Below are 14,995 nucleotides of genomic sequence, written 5' to 3' on the forward strand. Positions count from 1 at the left end.
TTTTTTTTTTTTTTTTTTTTTTTTTTTTTTTTTTTTTTTTTTTTTTTTTTTTTTTTTTTTTTTTTTTTTTTTTTTTTTTTTTTTTTTTTTTTTTTTTTTTTTTTTTTTTTTTTTTTTTTTTTTTTTTTTTTTTTTTTTTTTTTTTTCAGATAATCCTTATAAATAGATAACAAAACAATTAAATAGGTAGAAGCATTTATAAGCAAGGTTTTAAAAAAAATTGTTTTCAATTTTACTCCAATTTTGGTAGTTCATTCGCACGAGAGATTTAAAATTTTAATCTTTTAGTCAAAAATACATATCTTAGGTCTTTCGCTTGTATTCTTCTATCTCTCTTGGTTCTTTCTCTCTCGTCACTCTTGATCTCGTTCACCTAATAATGACAATAATTATTTTATTTTATTTCTAAAAATTGATGGTATTAATGCAATTTTTTAAAATTTAAAGGTATTATTGGATCAACGTAGAACAAAATTTTCTTTTATTTTAAATAGATGTTTAGGCTTGATTTTATTTTAAAAATTTAAAAGAAATTTTATTTTAAATTCTTTTAAAATGGTAGTAATTTTCACTTTTTTTTTTTAATATTATTATTATTGTCAAGTAGAATTTATTATATGATAATGCTTATGAAATGGACTATAATTAAACAATTTTATAGCAAAATTATTTATGAAAAGAATTTTCATTAATTTTTACCATTATATATATATATATATATCTTTTAAGTTTATTGTTTATTATCTAAGTTTAAGGTCAATTTAATAAAAGTGAAATTTTATGGTTAAATATATAATTTATTAAATGGATTTTGTTCACTTTTTTTAATTATTTGTTTTCTTGTTAAATAAAATAATTATAATTACTTTAAGAAATATTCAAAATGGGCCAAGCCCAAATGAGCCCAAACCAGAAATAGGGTTGCTCTTCAGCCCGCTTTGACTCTTTTAGGGCTTTGTAGGGATTGTTCCTCTCTCCTTATAAACCTAATTCAAGCATTTCTCCTCTCTGTTCACGGCGGAATCCAACTCTTCTTCAGAACCCCAAGTTGCAGCCGTCGCCATGGTTCGTCTTCTATCTTCGTGATTTCCCCTACCTTACGATGTTATCTGAGTTTTTTGTTAGCTATTAATCTTCAATTCCGGTTTTTGTTCGTTGTTTCAGGTCAAGTATTCGAGGGAACCAGACAATCCCACCAAGTGTAATGCTCTTTCTCCGCTTTTTTTCTTATGGATCTTGTTCGATTCATGTTCAATACTCTGATTTGATTTGTTTATCGTCTACCGGTTTGTATTTTCATCTTTTTGCCTTGAACTGACACCCTGTTGTTTCTCTTTTCAGCCTGCAAGGCCCGTGGCTCGGACCTCAGAGTCCACTTTAAGGTAGGGTTTATTCCGCTTTGTTGATCTGCATTCTTTCGGTATAACAATCGTGTAGAAGTACTATGAACTAGAAATTGAATGGTGTGTTTTTTTCATGGGCTTGACTCCCATTTTGATACCTCGCATATAAATTTCTGTTTTGTTTAACGTGCTCCTTTCTCTTATTGAGTGTCCTTCAATAGTTTTCTGTATGTAATTGATTGGTTTAAGTGATATTATATTAGGGCGTTTGTTAGTGATGTCGTCTTAAAATGTTCGTTTTGAAAAACAATAGCTGTTGCCGTCTAGGAGCTTTTGAATTTTCAAGGCATGAGAGCGAATGCTTAAAGAAGAATCAATATCGTATTTTTTTTTTGTTTCTTTCGTCAACAGTAACTTTTCTCAGTACTTCTCTGTACCCTGATGATAAAAGCAGGGCTCTGTTGCCTCCTGTGAACAGGGCTCTCGTAAACTTCAGGGAAATTATATGCCTTGTTATTGGGTGAACCTCTGTAACTAATAGTGTCTGAAGGTTCAGTAAATGATGCTACATAATTGAGCTTGTACTTTGACTTGCATATTTCGTTACTATATGTTGGTGCATAGACTCACCACAACTTGTTTGTTTTTTCATTTTATAGAACACAAGGGAAACTGCACATGCTATCAGAAAGCTGCCATTGGCCAAGGCGAAGAGGTACCTTGAGGATGTTCTTGCCCACAAGCAGGCCATTCCCTTCCGTCGCTTCTGTGGTGGTGTTGGAAGAACTGCTCAGGCAAAGAATAGGCATTCCAATGGCCAAGGTCGCTGGCCTGTCAAATCTGCCAAGTTTATTCTAGATTTGCTTAAGAATGCTGAGAGTAATGCTGAAGTATGTGTTTCCACTATTCGTCTCTCCCTGAACTGGTGTTATAGTCTTTTTCCTTCTCTTGCTAATAATTGTTTCTGCCTTTCAGGTTAAGGGTCTTGATGTTGATTTGCTCCACGTATCTCACGTCCAGGTGAACCAAGCTCAGAAGCAAAGGCGTCGCACCTACCGTGCTCATGGAAGAATCAACCGTATGTTATTGCTACAGTTTACTTATATTTCTATGGAAGTTCATGCGTCAACATATTGCCTTACCCTTCTATTTCCATTCCATTTTTTCTTTTTGGTTGGCAGCTTACATGTCCTCTCCTTGCCATATTGAGCTGATTTTGTCTGAAAAAGAAGAGCCTGTTAAGAAGGAGGTAATCAAACAGATTTCCCAACTACTTTTCTGCTGTAAAGAATTGGTTGAGTTAGACGTATTTCTTACTTTTGTTATTCATTTACAGCCCGAGACTCAGCTGGCGACTGGAAAACCTAAGAAAGGTCAAGCTATCCGTAGTGGCGCTTCCTCTTGATTGGCATAAGTATAAACTCTGTTGTGGGTTTTGCTATGCCATTTCTTTTTTGAAGTGAGTTTAATTATTGGTCATTATATAGATCTAAGGGTTATTATTTAGATGTTTTGTGTGACATGGTTTATGTGGAACCTTTTCTAGCTTCAATTTTCTTCACGTTGCAATCACATTCTGGTTCTTGCTTTTTTTACATGTTGATGAGATCTTTTGACGCCTTAATTTCATAGTTGAAAAAAGTCTTCACCCCAATTTGGGAGCCGAGTAAATGGTCAGGCCATTGGTCTTGTCCTCTCAAACGTTAAAATTCTAGGCATAAAAGGTGTTTTTTAAGCATTTTGAAAAGTCATTTGAAACTTATTCTTTAACCATAGATGCTAGATATGCGTTTGGGTTTCCAATAATTTAAGTAGTTAGGTATGATGCTGTTGCAAAAAAAAAAAAAAAAATTGATGATTTTTTCAAGCAGACCTAAACCGAAATAATTGATCTTAGATTATTTCTCGGCCAATAATTGATGATTTCTCAAGAGTATTGTAATGGGATAGAAAATCAGAATTTGGTAAACAAAAGTTTCATTAATGACAAGGCTGAGGAAGAACTGTTGGACATAAAATTAATGAAGGTGAGTTAAAATTGGAAGAATGATCAAAACTATTTAGTTTCCTAGAGAGAGATATAAGGGGCTCCAAGGGTAAAGAATAAAAACGTGTAGATGGAGGAAAGAGATGGTGAGACACCCAATATACTGGAAGAAGTTGTATCTATCACTCATGGCTTTAGGGTTTAGGGGTTTCAAGGTTTAGGGTTTAGGGGTTAGGGGTTTAGGGTTTAGGGTTTAGGGGTTTCAGGGTTTAGGGTTTAGGGTTTAGGGGTTTCAGGGTTTAGGGTTTAGGGTTTAGGGTTTCAGAGGAAGCAAAGAGATTTCTGATATGATATAGCTATTATTGTTATCCTAGGGAGTAGGAGATTGAACTTGGTACCTCTTCATCAACTAGAAACAAATCTCTTTTAATGGTCCACATTGGCTACCGAAGGATCATGTATCTCCGAGCTTTAAGACATTCTCCATCATTCTCCTGCGCTCCATCCAGTTAATAAAAATGCAACTCGAATATCAACTTCTGAGATTCTAATAGCTAAAACAAATACCCCTCCATTAGAATCAACTCGAGGAGGAGGCATTTTCAGTGAGAATATGACGGTCGTCCTTTAAAACCAAACCGAAGCTTATTGTCGTTCTGTCTACAACTACTTGTCGTCTGATTAAAATGGGCTTGATAGATAATTGTCAAGCCCAGTCCATTTAGTACGCTTTTCTAGTCATGGGCTAGGCCCATCCCTATAAAGCCCATCTTTCCCTATCCCCACTCATTCACGTGGGAAAATTGTAAGGAATAGCTACAAAAAATTAAAAAATAAAAAAAATCTACAATATGATGATGTGGGAAAAGGGAGTGAATAATTTTGTTTCGGTCCTTATATACTCATATTTTCGTCGAAACACGAACATCAGACAACTTCTCAGATACAAACACTGAAACCATACAAATATTATCTTGACTCAATAAAAGTGATTAGATATCTATAGTCAACTTGAGTATAACCCGATTAATTTAAGCATATACTCTTGACCTAGATATCAAAGACTTGAATCTCCCGACCCGACAACTCGAAAACACTAAATTAAAACAACCCTCAAAATAATTGCAGTGAGGCCACAGAAACCAGTCAAAGCAGAAGGAAGCCAAGTGATACAACATAGATGGTAAGTGTCCGTAGAGAAGTATAAAGCATTAGAGAAACTTCAGTGAAACATATTTCCGTTCATATCATGTGACCATCCAACAATGATAAACTCCTTAATTTTCTCGATAAGAATCATAAAGAAACACAGCAATTATCTTCATTTTTTGACAAGACTAATGGAATGCTGGTGTATTTATAATGGATTTAAATAGCTTTCAATCATGTCACTACAGAACTCTAATTTCAAACACCCTATTACTAAAATAAGACTGTAAAAGCACAACATGCTAAATAAACCACAAAACAGGGAATATAGAGGCATAGCTCAGAAGAAGATTATTGAAACTCCCATTGAGAAGCATCCCACAGCTACCCAAGGACTCAAACGTTCACCTGATTCACAAACAAGAACATCATCCTGTCAGATAATAATGCATCGTATAACTGCCAACAAAAACTATGCCATACTGATTGACATATGGTTAACTAATATGGACAACAACAGCTGCTGATCACTACATATCTAACAGCCCGACACGATATTGATAGTTCTTTTAATATGAAGAAACTGTACTTGTTTTGTAGTTCAAGCCCTTAACTTTGTAGGAAATCATCAGATAAGGAAAGAAAATGCATTTGGGAAACATTGAATCCTGTGCCTGAACAGGTTTCAAGCTCCCAAAGAAGCCTTATGATTGTTTGTTGAGTCATTTCTAAGATATTTTGTTGACAGTTTGAGAGAAAAGGAAGGTAAGTGATCATATTATAGAGTACAATTGTTAACATCAGAAATGCGGGTCCATAAAGAAAGGAATGATGGAATAAACAAAGAGAAGAGAATAAAGAAAGAGTTCTCATGAATTGTTCCAGCAAACAATTCATGGTTAACAGAAACTAAGCAAATTTAACCAAGAAGCCTACCTATTCTGGCTGCTTTCCAGAAGAAGCCACGAAACCTGTCGGAAGAGCAACTCGATTAAAAATGATGCAGAATTTATAATGTATACGTACTTCGAAAATAATAGGCAATGGTTTTGCATAGCAAGCACAAACATGTCAGTGCTAATGTAACAGCTCAAGGCCACCACGAGAAGATATTGTTTGCTTTGGCCCGTTACATATCGTCATCAGCCTCACGGTTTTAAAACACAACTGTTAGGGAGAGGTTTCCACACCCTTATAAAGAATATTTCGTTTCCCTCTCCAACCGATGTGGGATCTCATAATCCCCTTAGGAACCCTGTGTCCTCGTTGGCACACCGCCCGATGTTTGGTTCTGATACCATTTGTAACAGCACAAGACCACCGTGAGGAGATATTGTCCGCTTTGGCCTGTTATGTATTACCGTCAGCCTCACAATTTCAAAACGCATCTGTTAGGAAGAAGTTTCCACACCCTTATAAGGAATGTTTCGTTCCCCTCCTCAGTTGATGTGGGATCTCATAGATAAATACTCCACCATGATAAACCTAACATAAATCGACGCCTATCATATTGTATGGGAAATTCAAATATAGGAAGTTAGGGAAAGAATGGGGGATCTCTCCAAGCATCAAATTAACTCCAATCATGTAGGGAGAAGAAAAGGAGAGCAGCAACAAGAAATGTAAAAATCAAAACACTTGCCAACATGTTTGAGACCTGATCTTCTATATTTATCTGAATGCAGTAAATAGCATAAGAAACCTAAAGGAAATACCCATTTCTTTGCTCAAGAATAGCAGGAAAATGCATCTTCACATAAGTACAGGTACAAATTCCCAATAGGATTACTGTCAGAAAGGAATGAAAATTGAACAGAGCCGACTGCAAAACCAAAAATAACCATGTTAGTGATCAGTAGCTTCTCTATTTATCCAAGCTATGAAAATGTCCATAGTCCAAACACCAAAGACAAGGATCCATTACCATGTTCGAAGGGACAGGTATTATCCACGCTAATCACAATCCTCTCTTTCAATTCAATCTAGAAATAGGTTAAGAAAAACAAGTTAGCAACGGGCCAAATGAAGTTCAACCTGCACACATCCCTAGTTTTTCATGGTTACAACCTAAATCTCGCATTGACAACAACCGCTTCTGATAATTCGAAAATTTCACAGCAAATAAAATTGAATCTTCGGTTTCTAAGAAAGGCAAAACACGACTCTGAAGTTTCCAGTAAGATTTTGGAACACAACATAGCTAGCTATCGCTGTGTATAAACTATTACAAAATGCAGTTCCTGATACATATTAAAATCTTGAAGAATCAACCTCGAATTCAATTTACAAATCGGGGATAGATAACAATGTTAAAACATTAACTTTCGCCAGCGAAGATCCAAATCTTTCGATACCCCTAGAAGCAATCGGTTAATGGGTTTGATCCACAAACCTAAATTCAACTAAATCGTCTAAGCTGAAATCCCGTAACGTCGAAAACACTGATTCAAGAAAAACACAGAATACTTACCGAAGGTGCATAAACGGAGATAAGAGAAGAAAGAGCGGGTCCGATTCAACTCGCCGGGGCGTGTCAGATCGCAATCCTTCGAAAACGAAAGGAGCGGAGGAAAGGAACTTCTTGACGTCCCAAGAGCCGAGGATTTGAGCGGCGGCGAGAAAAAGCGAACAACTTCTGACTGAGAATTAACCTCCGATTGTCAAAAATAGATGATTCCGCGGTTCAGACGAGTCCCAACGATGACCAATTTTTTAAAAAAGAATTTATTTATATTTATAATTTTTGTACTTTTACTTTTACCCCCTACATTTTCTGAATTTAATTTTCATTTAATCTTTTCTCTAATTTTATATTGTTTAATTTTGCCCATAAATTTCAATATTTATGCACTTCTATCCTAATTTTGTGTTAATTATTCTTCATTCATTAATTAATAAAAAATAGAGAATTAATATGAGACGGAGTGAAATCGAGATGGTCCGAACTTGACTAAAAAGGTCTTTTAAATTTTGCTTTGATTGTTAATTACTCTTCATTCATTAATAAAAAATAGATATGTTTTGTTGTTAATTATTTTTCGTTAATTAATATACAAACTCAGTACTAGTCTCTTTTTCCTTAAGATGGTCGGAGCTTGCGGGCTAGAAACAACTAGAACGTGACTCTTTCCATCTCAAAGCCATTTGAAGGGTATGTCGAGAACCTAAATAAATCGATATCAAAATAGTGATTTATGTCCCAAATGTGTTACAGCCACTTCTAAGTTCAAGATTTTTCCTAGAAATTACTCATGGGTTTGAATAACCAACCATTTCCATGCCTAGAGATCGTCCTTCCTTTACCAGATATTTCCTTCTTCAAAACCAAACATCAGGCGGTGTGCCAACGAGTGCAACTATATATATATATATATATGTATAAACTCATCATGCTGCAAAGAACTAGTACTGCTATATATATATATATATATAGGTTTATATATATATATATATATAGATTCAGTTTCAGTTGTTCTAACACAAAAGATACGTCGCTCACTAAACTGGAAAGAACAAGCATGATAAATAAGCAAGGTAGTCCAATGAAGCAAGGGATCTAAAATTTAGGAAACGCAAACAATGTTCTTCTCCATGCAGCTATTATAACTCGACTAACAGGACAGAATGGTCCAATCAAACATTTTAAGGATCCCATAATACTTTAAAAACACTCCACATCTAAAGCAATCTCTTTAGAATCAGTTCCCCCCAGAAGAAGCACAAATGAATAGGGAGAGAGAATGTGTCAACCTGGCACATGTCTGTCTGTCTATATGGGATCGTCAAGCGGCGGTTACTTCAGCCATTTCCTGATCCACTGTAGTTGGCGTCACGGGATAGTAGTTGTAATGAAGTTCCCCTACATCATCGCCAGATAGCTTTTTCCAACCATTTGGTCCCACGTAATAAACTGATCAATGGGATTCAAATCACAGTGTCAAGAGGAGAACATTTGGACAAGCACACAGATGAGTATTACAAACGCAAGGAAACATTTTGACAGAGAGGGATACCATACCGCTAGCAACTCCACCACTGGCTCCATCTCGGAAAGTTGCATGATAAATCGCTCGTCTAGCCAGTTCAGCAGCTTCTTCTACAGACAGGTCGTACCGATACCTGCCATGAATTAATATACATAAATTAAAGTAGATGAAAAGATGAACAATTGTTTCAAAATAAGGGGAGAAAATGTATGAGGAAAGAATGTATTTTTTCTTTGTTCTTTTATACTAGCCACCTCAGCGCAATTTTTCATCATGGAGTTATCTTTCCTTTCTTTTGATATATTCTTTTTCATGTGCAAAAATGTGACCAGGCATTCATGCCAAATCATGGCGGTTCAAAAACTACCTTGTTTATCCTAACATATTATAAGAAGTTCATAAGAAAATTACTGGATTGAGAAATAACGAAGACAGACCGATAACGGAGGATCACACTTACCCATTATCCAAGACACCATAGGCATAAGGTGAACCAGATCCAACAGAAAATCTTGTTCCCTTGAGCCTTCCTCCCTCACTGTCTACGTAATATAGACCAGGACCCTAAAATGCACAGATCAAGGTAAGTTATAGATCATAAGAGAATAAATTATCATCATAACAATTTTCATCATAAAATGAGAAAATAAAATAAATAAATATATTATTACTGTTTCATCCCATCCAGCAATCATAGTCCCAACAGAGAGACCCATTCCACGATAGGAGTACAGAATATTGGCCAGTAATTTTGATGCTCCGGCAACTGAAATCCGACGCTTATTTGCTAGTTCATGTCGGCGGCACTAAATCATGTAAAATATTATGATCAGCTAACCCACAAGGGAAAAATCCAAAATATCATCTTGGCAAGGAACAATTGGTTGAATAGAGAAGAATAAATATCTGACTGTGCACATACAAGTTGAGTTGTTAAGACTGGAAAACTCTAAAAGTAGAGGTAATGAGATCTTAACGCTTGTAATACCAGGTAACCCAATCTAAATAAAAGCTGATAGTCGTACAAGTAATTGGATGATGGCCAATTACCTTGACACCGAGATTTCTATGCCAAAACTGACAATCAGCAGCACCTCCAGCCATTGTGCCAAGCATGTAAGGATTAATTTCAATAATTTTCTTCACAGATTGCGATGCTGAACATATTTAAAAACAAATATTTAGTTCAAAACGAAGTAAGGTACTCAAAATAACAACATAATAACTAACAATACAATGGAGGATGGAGGGAGGGAGGACATCCGGGAAAAATATTAACAGGAAAATATGAATAAACACATCATGCTGCAAAGAACATTCTCTCTATAGGGCAGGGTCCCAAACTTCTAATCGTTAAAAGGGATAGAGTACCTTAAAATAGCAATTTATAGTTCATGGTATACAAACCAGACCACATCTAGAAACTAAATCTACAATTTATTTGAAGAACACATGTATTAAAGTTAGCATACATATGTAGCCTCCCATGCTGGCACGCGAATCAGCAGCAACCATGACTCCTTCCTTAAAAATGAAAGCCAGTGTGGTTGTTCCTTTTGCTGGCTTTACCATTTGAATGGCATCTTTCTGAAAGCCATCAAACTGAAACACGGAGAATATCAAAATCAGAAAAAGCAATTCTACAGAACAATATGCAGCCCAGAAAGCCGTATGAGAAATGATTTACAAATTACGTCACTGGAATTAGGGATCTCAAAGGATGGAGCAGCTGCAAACCCTTCCATGAACTCCATTTTTGGCCCAAACAGCGGAGCTGTTGTTTGAAGACCACTGGTATCGAGCTTCATGTTTCAACTTCTGTCAATGACCGAATATAAAGCTTCAGTACACGTTCATATTACGAAGAAGTTATCCACACAACAAGATCAAAGTTTGAGAAAAAGAAAAATCCCGAGAAACACCCACATCAATGCTGATGACTGAGCAAGTTCTACTTCACTCAATTAACTAAACTAGAACCTTGAAAAATGATCAAAACACGTCCAAAAACCAATGTACGCACTAATCGATTTGACATCAAGCGACACTAAAAGCTCCAAGACCATAAAAAAAAAAAAAGAATCATACAATCGAAATCTTAGTACCTCTCCTCGATTTCTATCAGAAATCATAAACAGATCCGTAAATTCATCAAAATGCACGCAACTTTCATATAAGAAAACATGTGGATACCAAAACCCTAACGATAGACACTGATTCCAATCTACAATATATCGTGATTCCGCATATGAATTCGAAGAACGAAAACGAACAAAATCTTACTAACTTCAACTTTACCTTGAGCTAGAATCTAGAGCAATATGAGAACAAAAAACAGGAACTACAACCAAACGGAAATACACTGCCTCGAAGGAAATGATCGGAATGGAGGGAAAAATGAGGACGTTTACAGGGAAATCGAAGGCCAGTTTCTTGTCCTCCAGGAAACCATCGGGTATAATGGGCCTGGGCCACATTTTTATTGCGGCTTTCGATACTGGCAAGTTTGGGCCTTAGGGCCTGCTGGCCCAAGTTTGACCAAACCTCAATCTAATTTGATCTATTAGCAAAAATTAAGGTTAAATTAGATAATTGTCTATTGTGGTTTGTATACAGTTTAAATTTTTTTTTATTTAGATAGCAATATTTTATATTTCGTTTACTAATATTTTAATTAAAAATTTAATTTTTTCAATAATACAAAAAATCGCTAAAAAAAAATTGATCTTAGGTCGAGATTGTATGTCATTTTAAAAATCAAATTTAATTCTATGGTTTCCATTTTTATTATTTGGTCGAGATTGTAACATATATCGGTAAAATACAATTTTAGTCTCTTGAAGTTTGAACTTAACTTGTATTTAATTTTTTACATTTCAAAGTGAAAATTTGAAAATATTTGTAAATGATCTCCCAACCATTATGTGAAAGAATGAAGATTTTTAATCAGCCACGCAATCCATTCTTATTTAAAAAATTTGAATCTTAAAAATTAAAATAAAATTCGGCGGCAAAAATCCTAATCAAAGGGGTCAACAATAAAGTAAGAATAAGAACATAAAAAAAAAGAAAGAAAAAGGAGAGAGAAACACCACATGTCCCAATCGCACACTTATGATCAAGTTTCAAGTCACATTTGACAACAAAAAAAAAATGTTTGTTTTATATGAGCGAAGGAATAGAATAAGCAACCACCACAACTTTTATAACACATACCCTTGTGTACATTTTGAGGCATTTTGAAACGAACATAAGACCATAGACAATATGCCCGAGACAAGTACAAAGGAATATCCAATAAGCAACCACAGACAATAGAACTATGTCCGTTACGGTTACACAATATCTTTTAAATGAATTAAAAAGAAAAAAATAATGGAAAAAACAAAAACTGAAACCAATCTATATTTTAAATGAAATATACTAAGCATAGCGAAGTTATAGGATCACCAATTCACAAATTTAAAAATACTAAAAGGAAATGATAGTTGCTCTAAATTTTGGGACGACTAGATCACTGACAAGCATCAATCAATCTATCCAACCAACAGCCAACAGCATGAAAATAAGAGATGCAATTGGTATAAACGAACTCAGAATCTCAAAATGGAACTCTGCAAGCTTAAAACTAACACTTAACATGCTGCAAAATCGCCTCAGGGAGACTGAAAAAAAAAAAAAAGACAATCTACGGATTACCTAAACTAAATGGTTTGTAATGATGGAATGGGTTGAAATACAGTGTTGCAATTGCAGGCAACCGAGTTGAATCACTCTTCATCGTCATCGTCATCGTCATCAGCTCCAGCAGCAGAATTCAATGCATTCAAACGCTCGACCAACTTGGCCCTCCTTTCATCATATGTGAGCTTCTTCAGGTTATACCTATCGGACGAACCGCGTAAGTATGGAAAACCAGAAACTAAAATGATAGTTCATTCATGAGAAACATAGAGAGTTAGCCATTAACCTCTTGTGCCCTTTTGGTGGTTGCTTCACAGTCGTCTTTGCAAGTGGTTCGGTACGAATTGCAGAATGAACTTTTTTCAATAACTCCTCGATGTTGTCAGGCTCGATCCCTTTCTTGATATAATCACTGAATTGAGATTGATACTTCTCCGGCTCATCCTCCATCAAGGACTGAGGAATACAACTCGAGAGTGAACACAATCCTCATGGCTGAATACTAATGTCTATTCTAATTTCACTATGCTCTAATATTAAATTCTGAACGTTTACCCTCATATAGGCTGCAACGTGCCCTCCAAATATGTATTTACGATGAACATCCGCATCGAGCTCCTTGCTGTCCTTTGAAAAACCAGCAAACCTCTTGACACTGTGTGGAACATCCAATCCACCATCTAAAGCTCCCTGTGTGACGTGAAAATTCATAGCTTCAGTCTCCAAAAATACAACAGCTTGATAAAAGATACCAAGAGCCACTGACATTATGAAGAACGCGGATACATGTTAGATAAAGTTTCCCAGTACGAAATTCGCAACCTTCCAGATTATGATGCAATCAGTTACTACATCGAACTTAAAAACTTCTCATCGTAACTATAATCAGCAGCTAAATTATCACGAATACTGAAGCTCAAACGTGGACTGACCAGATGTTAGAACAAAATACAGAAATATGTGCGTCAAATACACCCTTATACATATGTTACATACATAGAATTGGTTTAACAAGATATATTATTACTCATTTTGTATCCAGCCATGGTTTAAAAAAATAGCTAAAACCACTCATGTAAAGTCGACCAAACCGTATAAACTACCATAACGGATCTTGCAGCTGATATTAAATGGACTAACTAAATATACCTTGAGGGCACCAAAAACACGATTTCCTGTTGTTGTTCGGACAAGACCAACATCAAGGAGGGCTCTGAAAGGCCTTCGGCTATCTGTAGGTTCCACAGAGAAATCCTCTCCAGAAACCTGATTTATAAAACCACTTTCAGTTGATAAAAGTTTTAATTTTAGGGGCATAAGCCATAACAGAAGAGGTGAACTTCATTTAATTTTGCTTTCAACTTCTCTTTTCTATATGGTGATGGAGGGCGTGGATAGGATACCTCAAGATTACCCACGTACTCATCATCCATCTCGAGCTTCTTCAAGACACGGCGAGCCAAGAGAAGCCCAGTACAATAGGCTAAACAAGTGTCATACACCAATGAAGATAGGGATAAGAAGTTAGTAACAGATCAAAAACTCAGCCCCCGAGAGACTTACATTACAAAAGTAGTACCTGCTGCATAATTTGTTAGACCAACATCAAGACCATAATGAGGCAACTCATGAGAATAAGCGGCGGCAAGAACCATGTCACCAGCAATGCTAGAAGATACTACTTGTGCGGTAATATCCTTGTTAGTCTAGATATGAATGTTAAGGTTCCCGTTTCTCAAGTGAACATAACCACAGCTCACCCTTCAAAATAAAAAATACTCATAAAAAAAGTAATGATAGATAGTAACGGCAAACGTATTCAAAGGTAGTTACACAAAATTCAGGACTGGCAAATTAAGGAAGAACAAAACCACTCATTGCAAGTTCATCAAGAAATAACTGGAAAATAACACAAAAGACCACTTGCACTACTTAGACAACGGAATGAGGATACAAATCTAATCACAAAGCGGTATTTGGGAGTATTGTACTTGTTCTTGTCTTGATTAATGAGGCGAATCCTGGCCCGATAATCGGTCTTGCCCTCTATACATTATCAGAAGAGAGCACTATCAGAAGCCGACAATTAACTATTCAAATATGATTCATCGTGATAAACAAAAAAGAGATTGGAAATACCTCTTCTTCTCTTGTATTTGACCTGGTAGCGTTTGAAGTACGCTTTCGTCTTTTGAGCTTTTGCGAAAGCCTGCAACAAACAATTATTAAATCACGTCGATTACTCGGAGCAATAATGATACGAACGCTGATAACAAAATTAAGAGAAACGACGGCAGTAACTTGCTTCAATCATTCCCAAAAACCTTTGAAGGTCTCAAACATCTTAGGGACAATTCACATAGAACTATATATACGACTTAGAATTCCTATATACTTGAATTAAAAACTCAGAAACAAAAATTGTAAATGAGTAACAATATTTTCCAAAACAACTCAACTAAACTACGGCGCATATCAATTCAATGCAAGAATATTCCCGAAATGAAAGCAAATGCATCGTTCAGATCCTCGTGATATTTGTTTAAGAACGGAAAATGAGTATGCAATGCAGCTAACTTCTGTATCATTGTCTTGGCTGAAAGCTAAAATTCATCTGAGATTCAAGAACGCTATAAAATGAAGAGAATGATCATTAGAAGTTGAGCATAAACTCACCATCTCCGAAGATGAGGCCTGAAGTAAACTGAGAGAATGAGAGACGCGGACACGACCGAAGCAATCAGAGAAGTTTTTCGGACGAAGGATTCTTTTATTTATATAAACCCTAAGGCGACGTGATCAACGGCTCAGATCGTTCCGCTTTTTTTTTTTTTTTTTTTTTTTTT

General features: G+C 35.7%; 4 protein-coding genes and 1 non-coding gene across 6 annotated transcripts; 2 read left to right on the forward strand and 3 right to left on the reverse strand.

The window, feature by feature from the left end:
* Positions 1-933: 933 nt before the first annotated feature.
* LOC111462939 (60S ribosomal protein L17-2-like) lies at positions 934-2,937 on the forward strand. Its single transcript, XM_023106771.1, has 7 exons — positions 934-1,065; positions 1,165-1,201; positions 1,342-1,382; positions 2,003-2,233; positions 2,319-2,421; positions 2,525-2,592; positions 2,680-2,937. The coding sequence occupies exons 1-7, from the start codon at positions 1,063-1,065 to the stop codon at positions 2,746-2,748; spliced, it is 552 nt and encodes a 183-aa protein (XP_022962539.1). The 5' UTR covers positions 934-1,062; the 3' UTR covers positions 2,749-2,937.
* LOC111463030 lies at positions 1,788-1,916 on the forward strand. Its single transcript, XR_002713817.1, has one exon. It is a non-coding gene; the product is annotated as a small nucleolar RNA snoR74 (small nucleolar RNA).
* Positions 2,938-4,596: 1,659 nt separating the features above from the next.
* On the reverse strand, positions 4,597-7,202 carry LOC111462406 (protein kish-like). Of its 2 annotated transcripts, none has more exons than XM_023105952.1 (5): positions 6,950-7,202; positions 6,404-6,461; positions 6,195-6,301; positions 5,416-5,450; positions 4,597-4,887 (listed from the first exon to the last, which is right to left on the reverse strand). In XM_023105952.1, the coding sequence occupies exons 2-5, from the start codon at positions 6,404-6,406 to the stop codon at positions 4,820-4,822; spliced, it is 213 nt and encodes a 70-aa protein (XP_022961720.1). In that variant the 5' UTR covers positions 6,407-6,461; positions 6,950-7,202; the 3' UTR covers positions 4,597-4,819. The 2 variants fall into 2 exon arrangements, with proteins under 2 accessions (XP_022961720.1, XP_022961721.1); XM_023105953.1 differs by having other exon boundaries at positions 6,404-6,513; positions 6,950-7,194.
* An 809-nt stretch (positions 7,203-8,011) lies between these two features.
* LOC111462451 (proteasome subunit beta type-5-like) lies at positions 8,012-10,892 on the reverse strand. The gene is made up of 8 exons (XM_023106021.1): positions 10,764-10,892; positions 10,160-10,283; positions 9,938-10,067; positions 9,516-9,622; positions 9,137-9,271; positions 8,926-9,029; positions 8,498-8,598; positions 8,012-8,389 (listed from the first exon to the last, which is right to left on the reverse strand). The coding sequence occupies exons 2-8, from the start codon at positions 10,271-10,273 to the stop codon at positions 8,262-8,264; spliced, it is 819 nt and encodes a 272-aa protein (XP_022961789.1). The 5' UTR covers positions 10,274-10,283; positions 10,764-10,892; the 3' UTR covers positions 8,012-8,261.
* Positions 10,893-11,939: 1,047 nt separating this feature from the next.
* Positions 11,940-14,892, reverse strand: LOC111462450 (60S ribosomal protein L5-like). The gene is made up of 9 exons (XM_023106020.1): positions 14,826-14,892; positions 14,289-14,358; positions 14,104-14,195; positions 13,729-13,855; positions 13,553-13,632; positions 13,299-13,415; positions 12,705-12,839; positions 12,436-12,605; positions 11,940-12,350 (listed from the first exon to the last, which is right to left on the reverse strand). Exons 1-9 carry the CDS (start codon positions 14,826-14,828, stop codon positions 12,236-12,238), a joined length of 909 nt encoding a protein of 302 aa, XP_022961788.1. The 5' UTR covers positions 14,829-14,892; the 3' UTR covers positions 11,940-12,235.
* Positions 14,893-14,995: the final 103 nt, after the last annotated feature.

This window comes from Cucurbita moschata, unplaced genomic scaffold (genome assembly GCF_002738365.1).
Source record: "Cucurbita moschata cultivar Rifu unplaced genomic scaffold, Cmos_1.0 Cmo_Scf00027, whole genome shotgun sequence".
Lineage (NCBI taxonomy): Eukaryota > Viridiplantae > Streptophyta > Magnoliopsida > Cucurbitales > Cucurbitaceae > Cucurbita > Cucurbita moschata.

What these genes read in the sequence shown, in the direction of transcription:
- LOC111462450 (XM_023106020.1), bottom strand. An exon ending in ACCGCTTTGTGATTAGATTT is followed by an intron (nt 13,856 to 14,103) that starts GTATCCTCATTC and finishes ATTCATATCTAG; the next exon opens with ACTAACAAGGATATTACCGC. An exon ending in GTGTTTTTGGTGCCCTCAAG is followed by an intron (nt 12,840 to 13,298) that starts GTATATTTAGTT and finishes CACGTCACACAG; the next exon opens with GGAGCTTTAGATGGTGGATT.
- LOC111462451 (XM_023106021.1), bottom strand. Translation starts at nt 10,273, where the DNA reads ATGAAGCTCGATACCAGTGGTCTTCAAACAACAGCTCCGCTGTTTGGG. An exon ending in TTGCTGGATGGGATGAAACA is followed by an intron (nt 9,030 to 9,136) that starts GTAATAATATAT and finishes TGTGCATTTTAG; the next exon opens with GGTCCTGGTCTATATTACGT. An exon ending in TATGGTGTCTTGGATAATGG is followed by an intron (nt 8,599 to 8,925) that starts GTAAGTGTGATC and finishes AATTCATGGCAG; the next exon opens with GTATCGGTACGACCTGTCTG.
- LOC111462406 (XM_023105952.1), bottom strand. An exon ending in ATTCTTGAGCAAAGAAATGG is followed by an intron (nt 5,451 to 6,194) that starts GTATTTCCTTTA and finishes CTCTTCCGACAG; the next exon opens with GTTTCGTGGCTTCTTCTGGA. An exon ending in CTGGAAAGCAGCCAGAATAG is followed by an intron (nt 4,888 to 5,415) that starts GTAGGCTTCTTG and finishes TTTGTGAATCAG; the next exon opens with GTGAACGTTTGAGTCCTTGG.
- LOC111462939 (XM_023106771.1), top strand. An exon ending in ACCAGACAATCCCACCAAGT is followed by an intron (nt 1,202 to 1,341) that starts GTAATGCTCTTT and finishes TTCTCTTTTCAG; the next exon opens with CCTGCAAGGCCCGTGGCTCG. An exon ending in TGCTCATGGAAGAATCAACC is followed by an intron (nt 2,422 to 2,524) that starts GTATGTTATTGC and finishes TTTGGTTGGCAG; the next exon opens with CTTACATGTCCTCTCCTTGC.